The sequence below is a fragment of the Mytilus edulis genome, unplaced genomic scaffold (genome assembly GCF_963676685.1).
Source record: "Mytilus edulis unplaced genomic scaffold, xbMytEdul2.2 SCAFFOLD_724, whole genome shotgun sequence".
NCBI lineage: Eukaryota > Metazoa > Mollusca > Bivalvia > Mytilida > Mytilidae > Mytilus > Mytilus edulis.
This window is the reverse complement of record NW_027267331.1, coordinates 1-16,928: the sequence shown is the minus strand read 5'-3', so window position 1 is coordinate 16,928 and position 16,928 is coordinate 1. Positions and strand designations below refer to the sequence as shown.

The following is a 16,928-nucleotide window of genomic DNA, read 5'->3' as shown; positions in this document are numbered from 1 at the left end:
ATGAAGATGATAGGGTCAAAAAAGGTCAAGGTTACAAGCAGACGGATTCATATTTCTGTTGCAGAATGGCTGGAATCAAACGTCCTCTTTTAACCTCAGAAGCTGCTTGGCAAAATCTTCAAAAATATTATGATGAAAATGGATCAAAAATTAACATGCCAGACATGTTCAAAGAGGATGAAGCCAGATTTGACAAATTAAGGTTTTTATAAAAAATTAATTTATAAAATAAAAAATACATCCTGGTTTACTACTATACAGTAGACATTGTGAACTCAGCTTCATTTGCAATTTTTTTCAACATACCTTTAAATATCTGTCAGACTTCCATTATTTAGTTGCAGTGTAGGACATTATTTTATACACCTAATCACTAGATATATGAGTCCGCCAGTACTGGACATCGCAAACATGACAATGGTACCTGTAAAATTTTGATTATATATTATCAGATTATTGCATGGCATTTTTCATATCCCAGATATTATCAGCCCTACGTTCAATATCAGCCCAAGAGCCGCTTGGCTCAAGGGCTTATATTGACCGAGGGCTGATAATACATGCGATATAACAAAGGCAGTGGCTATTTGACCGGCACCGGCTAAATAGCAAATTTGCTATTTGACCGGCACCGGCAAAATAGCAAATTTGCTATTTAGCCGGCACTGAATAAAACTGTTCATTGATGGGATTAGTAGAGAATAAAAAAGCTTAATAATAAATTAAAATAATTTTATCACAATATCAAGCATTAAAATTACAGTACAACCAAAATAAAAACAAATGATAGTTTGGGTCAAATCTTTTGGCCTTCCACATTTCTTAATATTTGGTTGAAGTAATATATGCGAAACACGCGATCCACAACAACTGGAATTCAGTAGGTGTTATTCTTGTTGAGCGGTATCTCGTTCTTCTTTTTGCGAAACTTGTGAAACTTGTTTTCGTGAATTTTCAAAAATATTTGAACATTATCAGTATCATTTTCTTTATTGTCTGTTACATTTATATCATCATTGATGCTTTCAATATCCTCATTAACATGTACGTGTGTTTGTTCATGTTCATTGCCACTTGAACTTGTACTTTCCACAGAATCAGAATCTATAACGTCAAGAACCATACACTTCTTCCCATGACTGCAAAAAGTTGTAACGCTCTGAATAACATCTCACTCTCTGTTCAGTGATATGCGCCACCAGAAGCTTCGGATGAACCTAGCCATTTGCTGTAACAGAATTTGTGTCTCCCTGTATTTTGTGCTTTGAGAAATTTTCCTCACTCTTTTTGGGGTACATATGATGACTGGGTTTCTGATATACCAGTATCATCAAATAATCTAAGTGATGTCCTTACTGTGTTAATCTCCCAACGATCTGACACTGCAGCAGCAACAATCAAATTTTCGTGATTAACTTCTCTTAGTTTGAGTATATGCCTACACAGAAGAAGCATACTTTTAACTGCCTCTTGTTTGGACTCAATTGAAAACATTGGTTTAATCAAAAAGTATTGTCAAAAAGATGCATGGGAAGCTATTAAATAAACTCATCATAGATACCAGGACTAAATTTTATATATACGCCAGACGCGAGTTTCGTCTACAAAAGACTCATCAGTGACGCTCGAATCCAAAAAAGTTTAAAAAGCCAAACAAAGTACGAAGTTGAAGAGTATAGAGATCCAAAATTCCTAAAAGTGTTAATCTATGCCTGAGGTAGAAAAGCCTTAGTATTTTAAAAAAATCAAAATTAAGAGCGTATATAAAGAGAAGAAAAAGAAATCTATCTACATATGTAACATATGCACACATGATGCAGATTCAAAGGAAGCCAGTGTAATGTGTAGTTCCTGTTCGGAGTGGCAACATTTATCTTGTGCTAGATTAAAACTACTTACAAAGGCAAAGAATTGGTTTTGTAACAATTGCAAATGTTAAATCATGTGTCCTTTTGAAATTCGTAGCAAACAACTTTTAATATTGTCTTTTTTATGATGTACGTAGTTTAACATAACACTATTTTTATAGCATGGAAGGATATTTAAACCATAGATTTTACACAGATTTGAACATCTTTTTAATAATAGATATTTAAAAAAAGTATATTTAGTAATGTACAAATGTGTTTTGATGCTTTTAATTAATATTATAAAGTTTATATTTTATTTTTGATTGTACTGTATATTTAATGCTTGATATTGTGATAAAATTATTTTAAATTCTTATTAAGCTTTTTTATTCTCTACTAATCACATCAATGAACAATTTTATTCAGTGCCGGCTAAATAGCAAATTTGCTATTTTGCCGGTGCCGGTCAAATAGCAAATTTGCTATTTAGCCGGTGCCGGTCAAATAGCCACTGCCTATAAAAAATGACATGCTATGTTCTTTTTATCACATGCTTCAACAATACACCTTATCGCTATTTGTCCGCCATTACATGCATTACTGGCCATCACACAGGTTCCCGTAAAAAATTTGACGTCATAAAGCAAAATATCTGACGCCACAATGGAAAAGTGATTGTTGTATGCGTCAAAAGTTCAAGCGGCCGGGTCAGCCGGGATTAGCGATAAGGTGTATGGAGAAAAATAACAGATTAAATATATAAATCCTTTTTTAAGTGGTTCTCAAATAGAAGTTCAAAAAGACATCGGACCCCAAGGTAGTACATCCAAAATGAAATCTTTCATTAACATGATCAAATGCTTCAACAGAGAGGTAAAACAACAGTTTGATATATTATTATAAATATGTATGGATGATTAAAAAAAATATAAACAATAAACATAATGAACACTGTTTGGAAAAGTCATCATTTTTAAAGTAACTTTCTAAAATATGTTGGATTTGTTTTTAAATGCCTTATTTTATCATTTGTAAGTTTGTTTGTTTGTTTGTTTGTTTGTTTGTTTGTTTGGTTTTTTTTTTATTATTCATAATTGAATTTTACACAATATACTTTCCTGTATCCAAATAATTGTTTTGTACCCTTCTTTGTAATGTTTTTCACTGAAAAGTACCATTGAAAATGATTGATGTCAGTCAGGGGTACTACTTGTACAAGTGTATTTGTACTTGAAGAAGTAAAAAAAATATACACATATAATTAAATTTGTATGATACTTATACAAGTGAATTTTATTTACTTGTATAGGTAAAAAAAAAATTGGCTAAGTTATGTCCCTAAGGCATTCAGAATTTTTTACTTGTATTTATAAGTAAAAAAATCATCCTTTCTTCTTTTCTTGAATTCTTAAGATTTCTTTGCTCTAATAGAATTTTAAATTGTGTACCCTTTACAGATGTCTTTACTAATCATTTAAGTGTAATTTCATGGACAATGAAAATCCCATTTGTCTGTCATCTTCATAACACTGCTCATTTACAAGCCCCAAAGGAGAAATTTTTGAAGGCCTTATGCAAATATACAAGATCTTTGCTCAATCAGTTTCTTTGATGAATTAATGAGATGAAACATTGAACTTAAATGAAAAAATTTGAGCAAACCTGGGAAAAATCATTAAAGGCATGATTTTACATCTCAAAACTTGAGGATTTTTGTGGGATTGTAAGAAAAAATTTACTTATACAAGTAATTTTTTTAGAAAATTAAGGGGATTTATAAGGGGAGATTATTCAAACATTATTTATTTACTTATATGTGTATATTTTTTTTTACTTCTTCAAGTAAATATTAAAATAAAATACACTTGTACAAGAAGTACCCCTGACTGGATGTGTATTTTCTGGAATTTTTCGAGTATCACTGGAATGCCATGTGATAACGTTACTGAAAGGCATGTGATAATATTCGGAGCATGTGATAAACTTTTCATATCAGCCCGCTAAGCCCCTATTAGAAAAATATGGAATTTACGTTAGTTTTATGCTATTATCATACGGTAAAAATCATATGTTATTTAGTCTAAGTATATGATAATACAAGATATCTGACGACACAATGGAGATGTAATTGTTGTATGAAGTCGAAAGTTCAAGCTGCGCAAATTCTCAGGCCAACTACAATGTAGCTATATAGCTCAAAATGTCAACTAGCTCAGATTTCCAAATAGCGATAAAGGCTTACATACAACATGCATAATGCACATTCATCATGTTCCTAAATACAATACATTCATTAAAAACATTATGATATGTCATATGTCGATATATTTATATATACAATACATGGAATATGTCATGCATGTATAAAAAAGTAAGAAAAAAGTCCAATATTCCAAAGAAAATTCAAAACGAAAAGTTCTTAAAAAAAGGCAATAGCAAAGTCAAAAGCTGGAACACATCAAATGAATGGAAAACAACTATCATATTCCTACAGTCTGCACCAAAAACTTTTTCAACTACTAGTCCGAAGACCAATATTCTGACATTTTTCTTATTGGGCCAAACAAAATTTGGCAAAAACTTACTAGTCCGAATGAAATTTTACTAGTCTGGGGCATCGGACTAGTGGCTAACCGTGCAGACTGTTCCTAACTTGGTACAGGCATTTCATTATGTAGAAAATGGTAGATTAAACAAAGATAAACAGTTTATGTGAGGAGAGCCAGCTGAGTAAAAGAAAGTTAACTCAACTTTGTATAATGCCAGTACAAACTGTAGTAAGTCTGTGGTAAATTTATTTTTCATATTTTTGTCTAGTTTCAACATGTTCAAAACTTATGTTCTGGTATTTGCATAAAGATGGTACAAAGCTTTTTAATCATTTGAATAAAAAAAAAAATTCTCTAAGCTTAGTGACCCCCTTTAACTCGGATAACAAAAAGCCGCCACCTTACTTCAAGTTTAAGACAACCCCAGCACTGGCATGAGAGGAATCTTAGCAGACTTTAAATATTTGTTAGATATTACACCACCAAAATTGGCTGGGTCGAAGAAGAACACACTGAAAAGTATTGTACAAAACAAAATTGATACTCGTTATGCATAGACCGGTGCAAATGGTGCAAACACAAAGTCATGTAGAATATATTTCAGCATCGAAGGTTTCAGATGAAAGGTGAAAAACTGGCCAATGGTGATCCTTGTAGAACACACACCATGCTCAGTGACCAACAATTTTGAATGTTAAATTTAAAACTGAGGGCATACATGTATATTGCCTGTGTCGTGATAGTATCAAAATGTGATGTGTGTGAACTTTCAAAATTTATTTTGATTAAATTTTCACTGTAATTGAATAGCTGTTTCATGTGTTTATTTTTCAGTATTAATTTGCTGACAAAAAATGGAGAGTTGCTGCTTGATTATTCCAAAAATTTGGTCAATGATGAAGTACTCAAGATGTTGTTCCAACTGGTAAATTATTCCTTTTTTGATCATGTTGATGTATTAATAACTAATTATCGAAGAATTTCATTTTTACATAAATTGTATCATAAGTATGATTAGAATTAAGAGATATATTTACAAAAAAAGGTAGTTGCTTGTCCAAGTTGCATTTTTAAAGCAGATTTTGTTACTTTAACTTAATCTTCATACATTCATTGTATCACATAAAGGATTTAAGAAATACCTGACAATATATAGCATTGAGAATGCTGTAAGGGAAAAATACAATAGTCAATAGTATTTAAAAATAGTCCCATTCCAAGGTAAAAGTCATATTTATACATGTACATGCTTATTGATTTTGATGTGGAACTGGAATATAAACATGATAAAGAAAACACATTTTGTATCATTTTTTTTCTCTCAAATACTTTATTTGAAGTATTGGTTACAGAGCTTGTATTGCTTCCATCTATATGTACATGTTGAACAAAATTGACTCCTATTTTGTCATGTTTGTACAAAGAAAAGCAAAAGATACCAAAAGGTACAGTATCAAAATCATAATTTGAAATTGAAAAGACAAACAACAGTCTCCATTAAGTTCAAAGCAATACTCAGAAACTAAATAGTGAGCTACACAAACCCCATCAGATTTCTGGATGACCTAAGGTGCTCTTACTTTAGGAGGATATACATGTTGTGTTGCTCAAGAAAAGGACAGAATTGTGACTTAGACACATGGAACTTATCTTTGGTCAATTTTAACATGGTTAACACAGATATTCTATAAACATGATAAAAGTTAACAAAAACTTGATGACAATTAGATTAGACATGTATATGTGTCTATGGAAAGAAAACTAAATGACAAAATTTTAAGGAAAAACATAGACTGGTTTTATAAAGTGCTTTCAGAAATAAATAAAAAAACATAGTAACTAATGTAACATCTTTCAGCCAATGACAACCTTTCAACAGTCACTGGTTACGTATGACTTTAAATGCTTAAAAGGCGTTTTTTTTTATAAACTTAACTGGGGCCCTAATCAGGAACACTCAAAAGTTAAATACAAAGTGTAAATATTTTATAACTTAGACTTTTTCAATATTTCAGGCAAGAGACCGTAAAGTAGAAGAGATGAGACAGGCTATGTTTAGTGGAGAGAAGATTAATTTTACAGAAGACAGAGCTGTACTACACATTGCCCTGAGAAACAGATCAAACACACCTATCTTAGTAAATGACAAAGATGTAAGACAATGCTGAGGGATTGTGTTGAAAAATAATGACTTTTATGGGAGAGAAAGAACATTTTAATAACGTAAAGGTTTTTCAGAGTATTGGGGGCATCCATAAACATTTGATATTGATTGAATTGAATTAAACTGTCACATGGGGTAGAAGATAAAACTATTCACCTGCCCAGGCAGAAAAAAAAGAAATAAATCAATTGAAGAAGGTCATATATCAATTTTTTGCTTTTGGAAAGTAAAATATTATACATGTTACTTAAATTGTTCTCTCAATTTTCTGTTTGTGTCAGACATTTAGGGAGACAAAATTTTACTCAATAATTTAAATTATAGGTGATGCCTGATGTGAACAAAGTGTTACAACACATGAGAGAATTTACAGAGGAGGTTATCAGTGGAAAGTGGAAAGGTTATACAGGAAAATCTATCACAGATGTTGTAAATATTGGTATTGGTGGGTCAGATCTGGTAATTATCTCCATTGTTCATGTGTGACCTTTTTAGATAAAAAAATTATCAAAAATTATCTTCCTTGTTCATGTGTGACCTATTTAGATAAAAATTATCTCCCTTGTTCATGTATGACCTTTTTAGATAAAAATTATCTCCCTTGTTCAAGTGTGACTTTTTACATAAAACATCTCCCTTTTAAGCTCACCTGGCCCGTAGGGCCAAGTGAGCTTTTATCATCACTTTGCGTCTGGCGTCCGGCATTGACGTCGTCGGCGGCGCCCGTCGTTAGCTTTTACAAAAATCTTCACTGAAACTACTGGGCCAAATTAAACCAAACTTGGCCACAATCATCATTGGGGTATCTAGTTTAAAAAATGTGTGGCGTGACCCGGCCAACCAACCATGATGGCCACCATGGCAAAAAATAGAACATAGGGGTAAAATGTAGATTTAGGCTTATAACTCTGAAACCAAAGCATTTAGAGCAAATCTGACATGGGGGGGGGTAAAATTGTTTATCAGGTAAAGATCTATCTGCCCTGAAATTTTCAGACGAATCGGACACCGGTTGTTGGGTTGCTGCCCCTGAATTGGCAATTTTAAAGAAATTATACCGTTTTTATACGCCCGTCAAAATTTTGACGGGACGTATTATGGTATACAAATGTCCGGTGTCCGCTCCGTCTGTCGTCCGTGCGTCTGTCTGTTCGGCGTAAACATGTCGCACTGTAACTTGAGAACGACTTATCCAAATTTCATGAAACTTAACATAGTTGTTTCTTATAATGATCAAATGATCTGTATACTTTTTGGTGAAAATAAGATTAAAACTTTTTGAGTTACGGCACTTTGTAACTAAAACAGCGGGGTGTTTTTTTTCACATGTCGCACCGTATCTCAAAAACGATTCTTGATTATGGCTCAAAACTTTAAAAACTTCTTATTTATATTAATCTTAATATCTGTATACTTTTTGGTGATGATTCAAAATTTCATTTTTGAGTTATTGAGTATTTTGTAAAAAAGGGGGAGGTTTTTTTTTACATGTCGCACCATATCTCAAAAACGATTTATGATTATTGCTTAAAACTTTACACATGTCTTTGTTATATTAATCTGAAGATCTGTATACTTTTTGGTGATGATTCAAAATTTCATTTTTGAGTTATTGAGTATTTTGTAAAAAAAGGGGGAGGTTTTTTTTACATGTTGTGCCGTATCTCAAAAACAATTTATGATTATTGCTTAAAACTTTACACACTTCTTTGTTATATTAATCTAAAGATCTGTATACTTTTTGGTGATGATTCAAAACTTTATTTTGGAGTTTTTGAGTATTTTGTTAAACAGGGGAGGGTTTTTAAAGCAATTGCTTTTATGCTATCGCGTATGGCCATCTTTGTGACCCAGATTAGAGACTCCGCCCATATCAAGCCATAGTATTTTGTTAAACAGGCTCCTGGTCTGTCATTCTTTAACACCTATGTATGTTTTATAATGCAATACATAGCTTGAAACTTTAAAAAACGTTAGTGGATTTAAGAAGTTTCAGAATATGTTCTTGTAGATGTATTTTTGTATTTAAAGGGTCAACCGTTTGACTATCAAATAACATAGAAGTCCGAGTGAAAAAAAGTACATTTTTATAATTGCGATTCCGTTTTCCGACGTTCGTACGATGTTTCAACAAAATATGGATTCATTTCAGTTGTTGATTTAGTATTGAAAATTTAACTGAATTATCTCCTATTAAATACGGTTTTATATGTTTAATTTGTGTTTCTTTAAGAGTTCAGGTGCTCTTGTTCATTCATAAAATTATCGTTCATTCATACATTTATTGTAAAATCAAAATCAATACACAGGTTAATGCGTAGTGTCAAATGATTACCTGTAATCTAAAAATAGACAAACTTTGTTTGCGCAAATAATTTAGCGGAACGAAACCCTTGTTGAAAACACATAACAATAAGTTCGTTTTCCCTTTTCTGTCAAACTCCGTAATATTTATCGATCACCTTACTAATGAAATGGACCCGTCCAAACGTAGTAGATGCCAAGTCGGTCCAGATGAAGAGATATTTCAACATGGAATTTTCTAGTTACATAGATTGAAAAAAAGTACGTCTTTTTAAATATCATGATCAAAACTGGGAATGCATAACAAATGTCAGATGAAACCATTATCCTCGTCTTTTCAGTGAACATGTCTACTACGTTTGTTGACACTCGACGGTCCACCGTGTTAGCAATTTTATTTCACATGTTTTCGAAATATTGAAGATCATTTTTCGCAATGTTTCCTGAAAATTGATAAATGTCAAAGCAACGTAGAGCTGTTTGTTCTTGTTCGTATAATAAAATTGAGAATGGAAATGGGGAATGTGTCAAAGAGACAACAACCCGACCATAGAAAAACATACAACAGCAGAAGGTCACCAACAGGTCTTCAATGCAGCGAAAAATTCCCGCACCCGGAGGCGTCCTTCAACTGGCCCTAAACAATACATCAGTGATAACGATTTAATGTCATGTTTGTCTGTGATGACCCCCCCCCCCCCCCCCCTCTTTCGGGATTGCATGAGAATTATAGTTATCTCGTACCCACATGCACTTGTTTCTATCCATAGGAAGGACGGCTATCCATATAAAACTATTTTGGATAGAAACAAGTGCCTGTGCTCGTACCGCATCAGAAGGACATACATGTATATCAACTGAGCAATAATGTTTGGAACTTAGTTTTAAAAATGATGACAAAGTACCATTATGAAAATATTTTTATTAAGCTGAAATATATATTTATTCTTTACATGTTTATGTCTTGTAAGATATTTTATTTCTTTCCCGTTTTTTAACATTTGCGTCTGGAAAGTTGAAATGTTTTAACTTAATCATTTGTGTTAATGGTTAAATATAAATTAATAATGAAAATTGTTAAAATTAAATCAATAAAGGAAATTATTGCCCAGTTACAAACACTACCAGGGGATAATCCATGATGATTTCTTTTTGAGTTATATGTTTCAGCACATGTATATTTGACCCCAACTTTAGCCTGGTAAACGTGTTGTCTCCTTGTGAAATATAAAACATATTAAAAATGACTTTCTGCTAAAGTCTTTTATTTATATAAAGTTAAAACCTTACTTCTAACTAGACAACACTCATGTCAGGTTTAATTATTATATATATGTGGATGAAAAATAAAAGTCCCCAAACATTAACATGACAGCAATTGCTTTTACAGCCTTTAAGGCTTTGATTTTACATGTCGCGCCGTAACTCAAAAATAATTTAATATTATTGCTTAAAACTTTACACACTTCTTTGTTTTATTAATCTAAAGATCTGTATACTTTTTGGTTTTGATTCAAAATTTTATTTTAGTGATATTTAGTTTTTTGTAAAAAAAAAACAGGATTGGGGGTTTCACATGTCCTGTCGTGTCTCAATAACAATATATGGTTATTGCTTAAACTTTCTCAGAAACTATTTATGATCATTGCATAAAACTTCCACACAAGACGTCCGGCGTATCATGCGCTCATGGCGCAGCTGTTTATTTGGCTATTATTAGCTCACCTGGCCTTAAGGAAATTTTGCTGTTTTTGGTTATTATCTTGAGTATTATTATAGATAGAGATAAACTGTTAACAGCAATAATGTTCAGCAAAGTAAGATTTACAAATAAGTCAACATGACCAAAATGGTCAATTGACCCCCTAAGGAGTTATAGTCCTTTATAGTCAATTTTTAACAATTTTCATAAAATTTGTAAATTTTTATTAACATTTTCCACTAAAACTGCTGGGCCAAGTTCATTATAGATAGAGATAATTGTAAGCAGCAAGACTGTTTAGTAAAGTAAGATGTACAAACACATCACCATCAACAAAACACAATTCTGTCATGAATCCATCTGCTTCCTTTGTTTAATATTCACATAGACCAAGGTGAGCGACACAGAGCCTCTAGTTTTAGCTAAAATGTTATGATTTTATTATTTATGTGAGAACATTAATATTTGATTAAATGTTGATTTCAGGGTCCATTGATGGCAACAGAAGCTCTACAACCATACCAGAAAGGACCCAATGCCCACTTTATATCAAACATTGATGGTACACATTTAGCAAAGACCTTGAAGAATCTGAATCCAGAAACAACTTTGTTTATCATTGCCTCAAAAGTAGGTATTGCATATGAATTGATTGAAAAAAAATAGCTTTTACCTTTAAAACCCTTTAACATGTATTCATGATCATTACATTAACATGTATTTATTAGAATGTTGTGTTTTATTGTAGTGCTCTGTTGTCAGTGTTATATCCAACTGTAACTAATTCAAGTTGGCTTATATTAATTTTACACATACTAAGGAAGTCATAGCTTATTACAGATATATAAAATAGGTATAAGCGTAAAGTATATCTATTGTATAGTACAGTGTTAAAGTTTTTCTTCTGTTAAAATTGGTTCAGATGCATTAAAATTAGCTGTCAGTTTAATAATAAGGATTCTTCTAAGCAACTGTTTGGCTCAAAAACCTAAAACTTGGACAATTTTTTCTCTATAAAATAGTTGTTTTGTTTACAAGTGTCAATATATTCCACAAACATATTTAGTTGTGTATAGTATTCACTCTCTCATTATGTGCATAAACTTTAGTTAAACATTTCAACTGTAGATCAATATTCAGAAATTTAAAGTGAGTAAATATTGTGCCAACACAAGTTGAATGTGAAATATCTGATTGAAAGGTCACAAATTTAGTTTAACAGCCATGTGCACACAGTCAATTTTATAGAGTCATGTCTGACATATCTTTTGATTGTCTTTAAGGTTATTACTAATGCTTGATTTTATTGTTACTTACCAACATAATTGTATTGCAGATAAGGCTGTCTGTCTGTCTGCAAGTCAAAGTAAATACATTGTATAAAAAGTTCAAGGGAAGGAGAGATTAAATTTTGTGAGCCTTTTGTTCACATGTTATTTTAGGTATAAATTGAAATAGTTAGTGTCTCCCTGTATGATTTAAAAGTGTTACAGTTAGGGACAGAACATTAATCATGATTTTGTTTGGGACTACATGTACATTTGTATTTACATTTATATACTTTCAGACCTTTACCACACAGGAAACAATAACAAATGCTGAGTCAGCAAAAGCATGGTTTCTGGCTACTGCTAAGGATGTAAGTGACATTTTTAATTGCAGAGCAATTGTAGCAATTTTCAAATTTATAAAAAGATAGTAATATATATGTAGAAATAAGTATGATGACGAAAGAATATGGATTTTTTTTCTGTGTAATTGTGTTGAAATTTGTATTGAATTTACAAGACCAGTTTATTTATATTTCTGACATATTCATCTCACCTAAGTTGCTTCAACTTTTGTTTAATATAGTAATTCAATATACAATGCTATTAAACCCTGTGGTTTAATTGGCATAAAAAAATCAAGTACATATATATACTTGACAGGTTTTTGGTGCCCAGACTTTTTATACTCCTAGAAGCATTTACTGGTTTTTCCTGTCAGTACCTAACACATTTTAAATTGTGATTAGATATCCAAACAGTTGCTGAAAAGAACTTAAGTTTAGATATATCAACATGAAAAAAATCTTCAAATTGTCTTGGATGTATGTTCAAAGGTTTTGAAAGAGATTTAAAGTCTGGATTGCAAATAAATATTCATAGTTAGAGTGAAACAGATTTCCATAATTTGAATTCTGATTAAAATCAAACCTCTCAGTGCTCCCGTTTACTGATATCAGAAAATGGGAGTGCTTAGAGGTTAGATTTTAATCAGACTGCATAATTTAATGAACATTAAGAATTCCATTCTATGAATTTCAAAGTTTATATGCTATTGATGTTTTACCATTGTTACCGGTAATTGAAGTAGAAGAATGATGTTTGATAGTCATAAAATTTGTAAGACGAAATGAAGTGCAGCATATCATATCAATCTACCAACTCATCAGATAGTCAAGACAAAATTTTTTTGTAAACCTTTGAGTTATATACTTTAATGTACCAGAAAGGGATGATGTATTCAGTTTGATATAAAGATTGTTTTATTTTGTAGAATAGTGCAGTAGGAAAACACTTTGTGGCTCTGTCAACTAATGTTGTAAGTAGCAAGTACTATGGGAAAAAGAGTTTTCAAAAAGGTTATATGTGTATTTGACCTTCTTAATGTGCATGGTAGGGGCTTGTGGATATAAATTGTTTTTTTTTTTTAAATATAGGATTTCGCCATTTTTTTCTATAAATGAACTTTATCATATACTTAATAGGAAAATGAAATAGAAAAAGGGAGTCACCGTTCATTTAAGCTAACAATCTGCCTTTGAAAGTAGCAAGCATTTTTGTTAAGGCACTTTTATTCTGTTGAACTAATAAAAGAAAAATAGGTAATATTGAAATATTTTTTCACCAAAGGGAGATAATTTGGAGCTATTTCAATGATATAAACATTTTAAAAGTCATCTGGGGCCAAATCAAATCATTTTTTTTGTTGATTTTTGTACCATATTGATCATAAAGTAACAATTAATACTGTAATAAATAAAATTTATAACGAAAAAAAATGTTTCAAATTTTTCTGATTTTTTTTTACCCTCAAGCCTCCTTAAGTACAGACTTTGAAAGTGCACACACTTATGATAATGAAATATATTATAATGTTCAGATTTAATTTCACTAAATACCATTCACATACATTATATATACGAAATGTGTGCAATGTGCATATTCATATAGTTAAAAAGATAAAACATTTTCTTTGCATTTCGGAAGGGATACATGTAAAGGTAATTTTTTTTTTATCAAATAATAGTATTTTTACTCCTATTGTTATTTGCTGTTCTATAATACAAAAGTTTTGAAAATCATTTTAAACAAATCTGGGAACATCTTAAATTGAAAAATGTTAATATCTTGAACTGAGAAAATGTTTGATTTTTTTTTTGGTGAAAATCTTGTAGAGAAATAGTCTTACGAAAACTATTTATTTGTGAAAAATCAATAAGTAGATGCATTTTGATAAAAAGAAAAATTGCAATATCGCATGGCATAAACAAATTGTACTAAATGGATTTCATATTGTAATTCAGATCTAAATTATTTTATCTGTTGATTTGTTTTACTAATTTTTTTTCTTTACAGACATTGGTTAAAGCCTTTGGAATCGATGAGAAGAATATGTTTGAATTCTGGGATGTAAGTATATTTATAACATTTTTAACATACATCTATATTATTTGATAGAACATATTTACGCTTTTGAGAATATAGCTGAATATGCTCTGAATTACCCTAGATCTCTCTCCAATTAACTTTCTGGCATTATGCGTCATCACTTTTTAATTATGATTTGGTATGTAAAATTGTGATGCAAAATTTGACTGGAAATTGTTTCATTTTAAGTTGTGGCATGCAAATGTGAATGTAATATGTATAAATGTTCATACAAATATACTTGACTTATAACAAGTAACAGTGTTTAATTTAAATGTAATATGGAGAAACTGAAAGTGTGTTCATATGACATAGAATCAATATTAAAAAATAAGGTAGAGTTAGTCAGTTTAAGTTTTCCTGATCTACAAAATTGAAAATGGAAATGGGGAATGTGTCAAAAAGACAACAACCCGACCAAAGAGCAGAAGACATCCGAAGAACACCAATGGATCTTCAATACAGCAATAACATTCCACACCCAGAGACTTGTTTCAACTGGCCCCTAAACAAAAATGTGTACAAGTTCAGTGATAATGGATATAATATACTGTGGATTCATTTATTTTCATGGGTATTCATTTTTCGTGGATTGCTGAAAACTTGCATATTCGTAGATATATGTTTTCCTGGTTTTGCCGATCTCTGTATAAAAAGACTATTGAAATTATGTTATTCGTTGAACATTTGATTTCGTGGTTCACATTTACCCACGAAACCCACGAAAATTTGTATCCAACGAATAATAGTGAATCCACAGTCAGCTTTTCTGCAGACATTAGCTAAACCACAAAATTTAATATCAAAGGAAATACAATTTTTCCTCAACCCACAAAAATTGGTCCCCACGTACATAAATGAATCCACAGTAAAAGAATAACAGATAAAAAATGAGGTTGATTGAGATTGAATACAGATAAGCAAGAATGAAAGAGCTAGTCTAGATATACATAAACATAAAACTGCAATAATATTTATTATCGCTATTTTGTGCATTTTTCCTTTGATCTTTTTTTGTGATAATTTTCATATCATGCTTCTCGCTTGAGATGGAAAAATTATCGCTAGAAACTAAGGAGGCCACGTGGCATTGCTAACGAAATTGACATGAAATTGACAACGTCGTCACAGGTAAAATAGCTATAAACAGATTATCATTGGTCATCTCAACTCGATTGCTTTTCTCACTTTCGCTGTACCAGCTCAAGCGAGAAAAGCAATCTCGTTGAGATGTTTAACAATAATCTATAATTACATGTAAGTCTTTGGCTCATTCCAGTGTAAAAACTTTTACAGTTAAGAGGCGTCTTGTTCATGCATGTAACTATGTGTAGCAGACATTGTATCTTCTGAATTATGTTTTATTATTGTAGTGGGTTGGAGGCAGGTACTCCTTGTGGTCAGCCATTGGTATGTCTATAGCATTATTTATTGGTAAGTATAGATTATTTACATGAAACAGTAATAGAACAATCTAAAATCAGAATAGATTTGCAATACTAAGAATACCACTGAAATTTTAAAGGTTATTTGATGAGTATTCATTATTTATTCTATGAAAACTTACAGCTTCTGTTAAAATATATACTAAAAGTGACAAACTGATTAATTGTCATGTTCAGCATGTTAGTAGAGGGCTCTCTGCCATAAAACTTTACTCAGTTCTTAGAGTACAAAATTTGTGTACGAAACACCAAATCTACTATTTATTTAATGTACAACAAATTTATGCAGTTATGAGTACTAATTAAGAACATGAATTACAATGCATTACATCATTACTCTTGTATAAAGTGACCTTACAGGATATATAAGGGGTCAGTAAATTCCATATAGGGTGAGAGCTTACCCATATATATGATATTAGGTCACTAGCACACTAAATATTAGAATATACTAAAATTATATTAATAAGTTCATATTTTACCCGAATAATTCAGTTGTTATATTCTGCTGATCTACAATTACTACATTAACGCCTGAATGCATAGACAATGAAAAATCTTCAATCAACCATTCGGAAATTAGCTTGGGATATACCTATCTCCAATAAAATTGAGCTGATTGCTGATTATTCACCTTTTCTACAGGTCACCAATCAAAATCCAGGATTCGTGAAGAGTTTTTATCATGTTAGGAATTCAGGCCCTCGCAAGTAGGAGAGATCGATTACGGGGAGGGGGACTGAATTATTTGGGTTAGCATGGTTAGTGCATTTTGTTACTTTTTTCACAAAAATGTTTTGCATTAATAGGAATGGATAATTTTGAAGAGTTACTTGCTGGAGGACATTTTATGGATCAGCATTTCTGCACAGCTCCTTTAGAACAAAATGTGAGTATGGTAATGGGAACAGATTAACTAATCTTGTTCAGGATATATGTCAAAACATTCAACATGTTCAAGTTAGACAATGGTCAAAGACTGTCACAATCATGAATAGAATATATATATGAGATTCAAAACTATATGTTTTCCTTTATGAAATAAGTGGATTAAACTTTATCGAAAGAAATATTCATGCAAGTCAACAGTTGTTTTTTTTTTTCCAGAATATATGTTTCACCACTTTTGATATTTTTTGACAACTAACTATACTTTTTTGTTTGAATTTATTTTACTTACTTACAAAAAACAATCTGTTTGCCCCATTGTTTTCGATTA

At 31.3% G+C, this 16,928-nt stretch overlaps 1 protein-coding gene across 1 annotated transcript; it reads left to right on the top strand.

The window, feature by feature from the left end:
* The first annotated feature begins 4 nt into the window (after positions 1-4).
* On the top strand, positions 5-16,640 carry LOC139505186 (glucose-6-phosphate isomerase-like). The gene is made up of 10 exons (XM_071294949.1): positions 5-202; positions 5,234-5,324; positions 6,415-6,552; positions 6,888-7,022; positions 11,056-11,199; positions 12,137-12,208; positions 13,111-13,155; positions 14,193-14,246; positions 15,638-15,698; positions 16,519-16,640. Exons 1-10 carry the CDS (start codon positions 66-68, stop codon positions 16,623-16,625), a joined length of 984 nt encoding a protein of 327 aa, XP_071151050.1. The 5' UTR covers positions 5-65; the 3' UTR covers positions 16,626-16,640.
* The last annotated feature ends 288 nt before the right edge of the window (positions 16,641-16,928 follow it).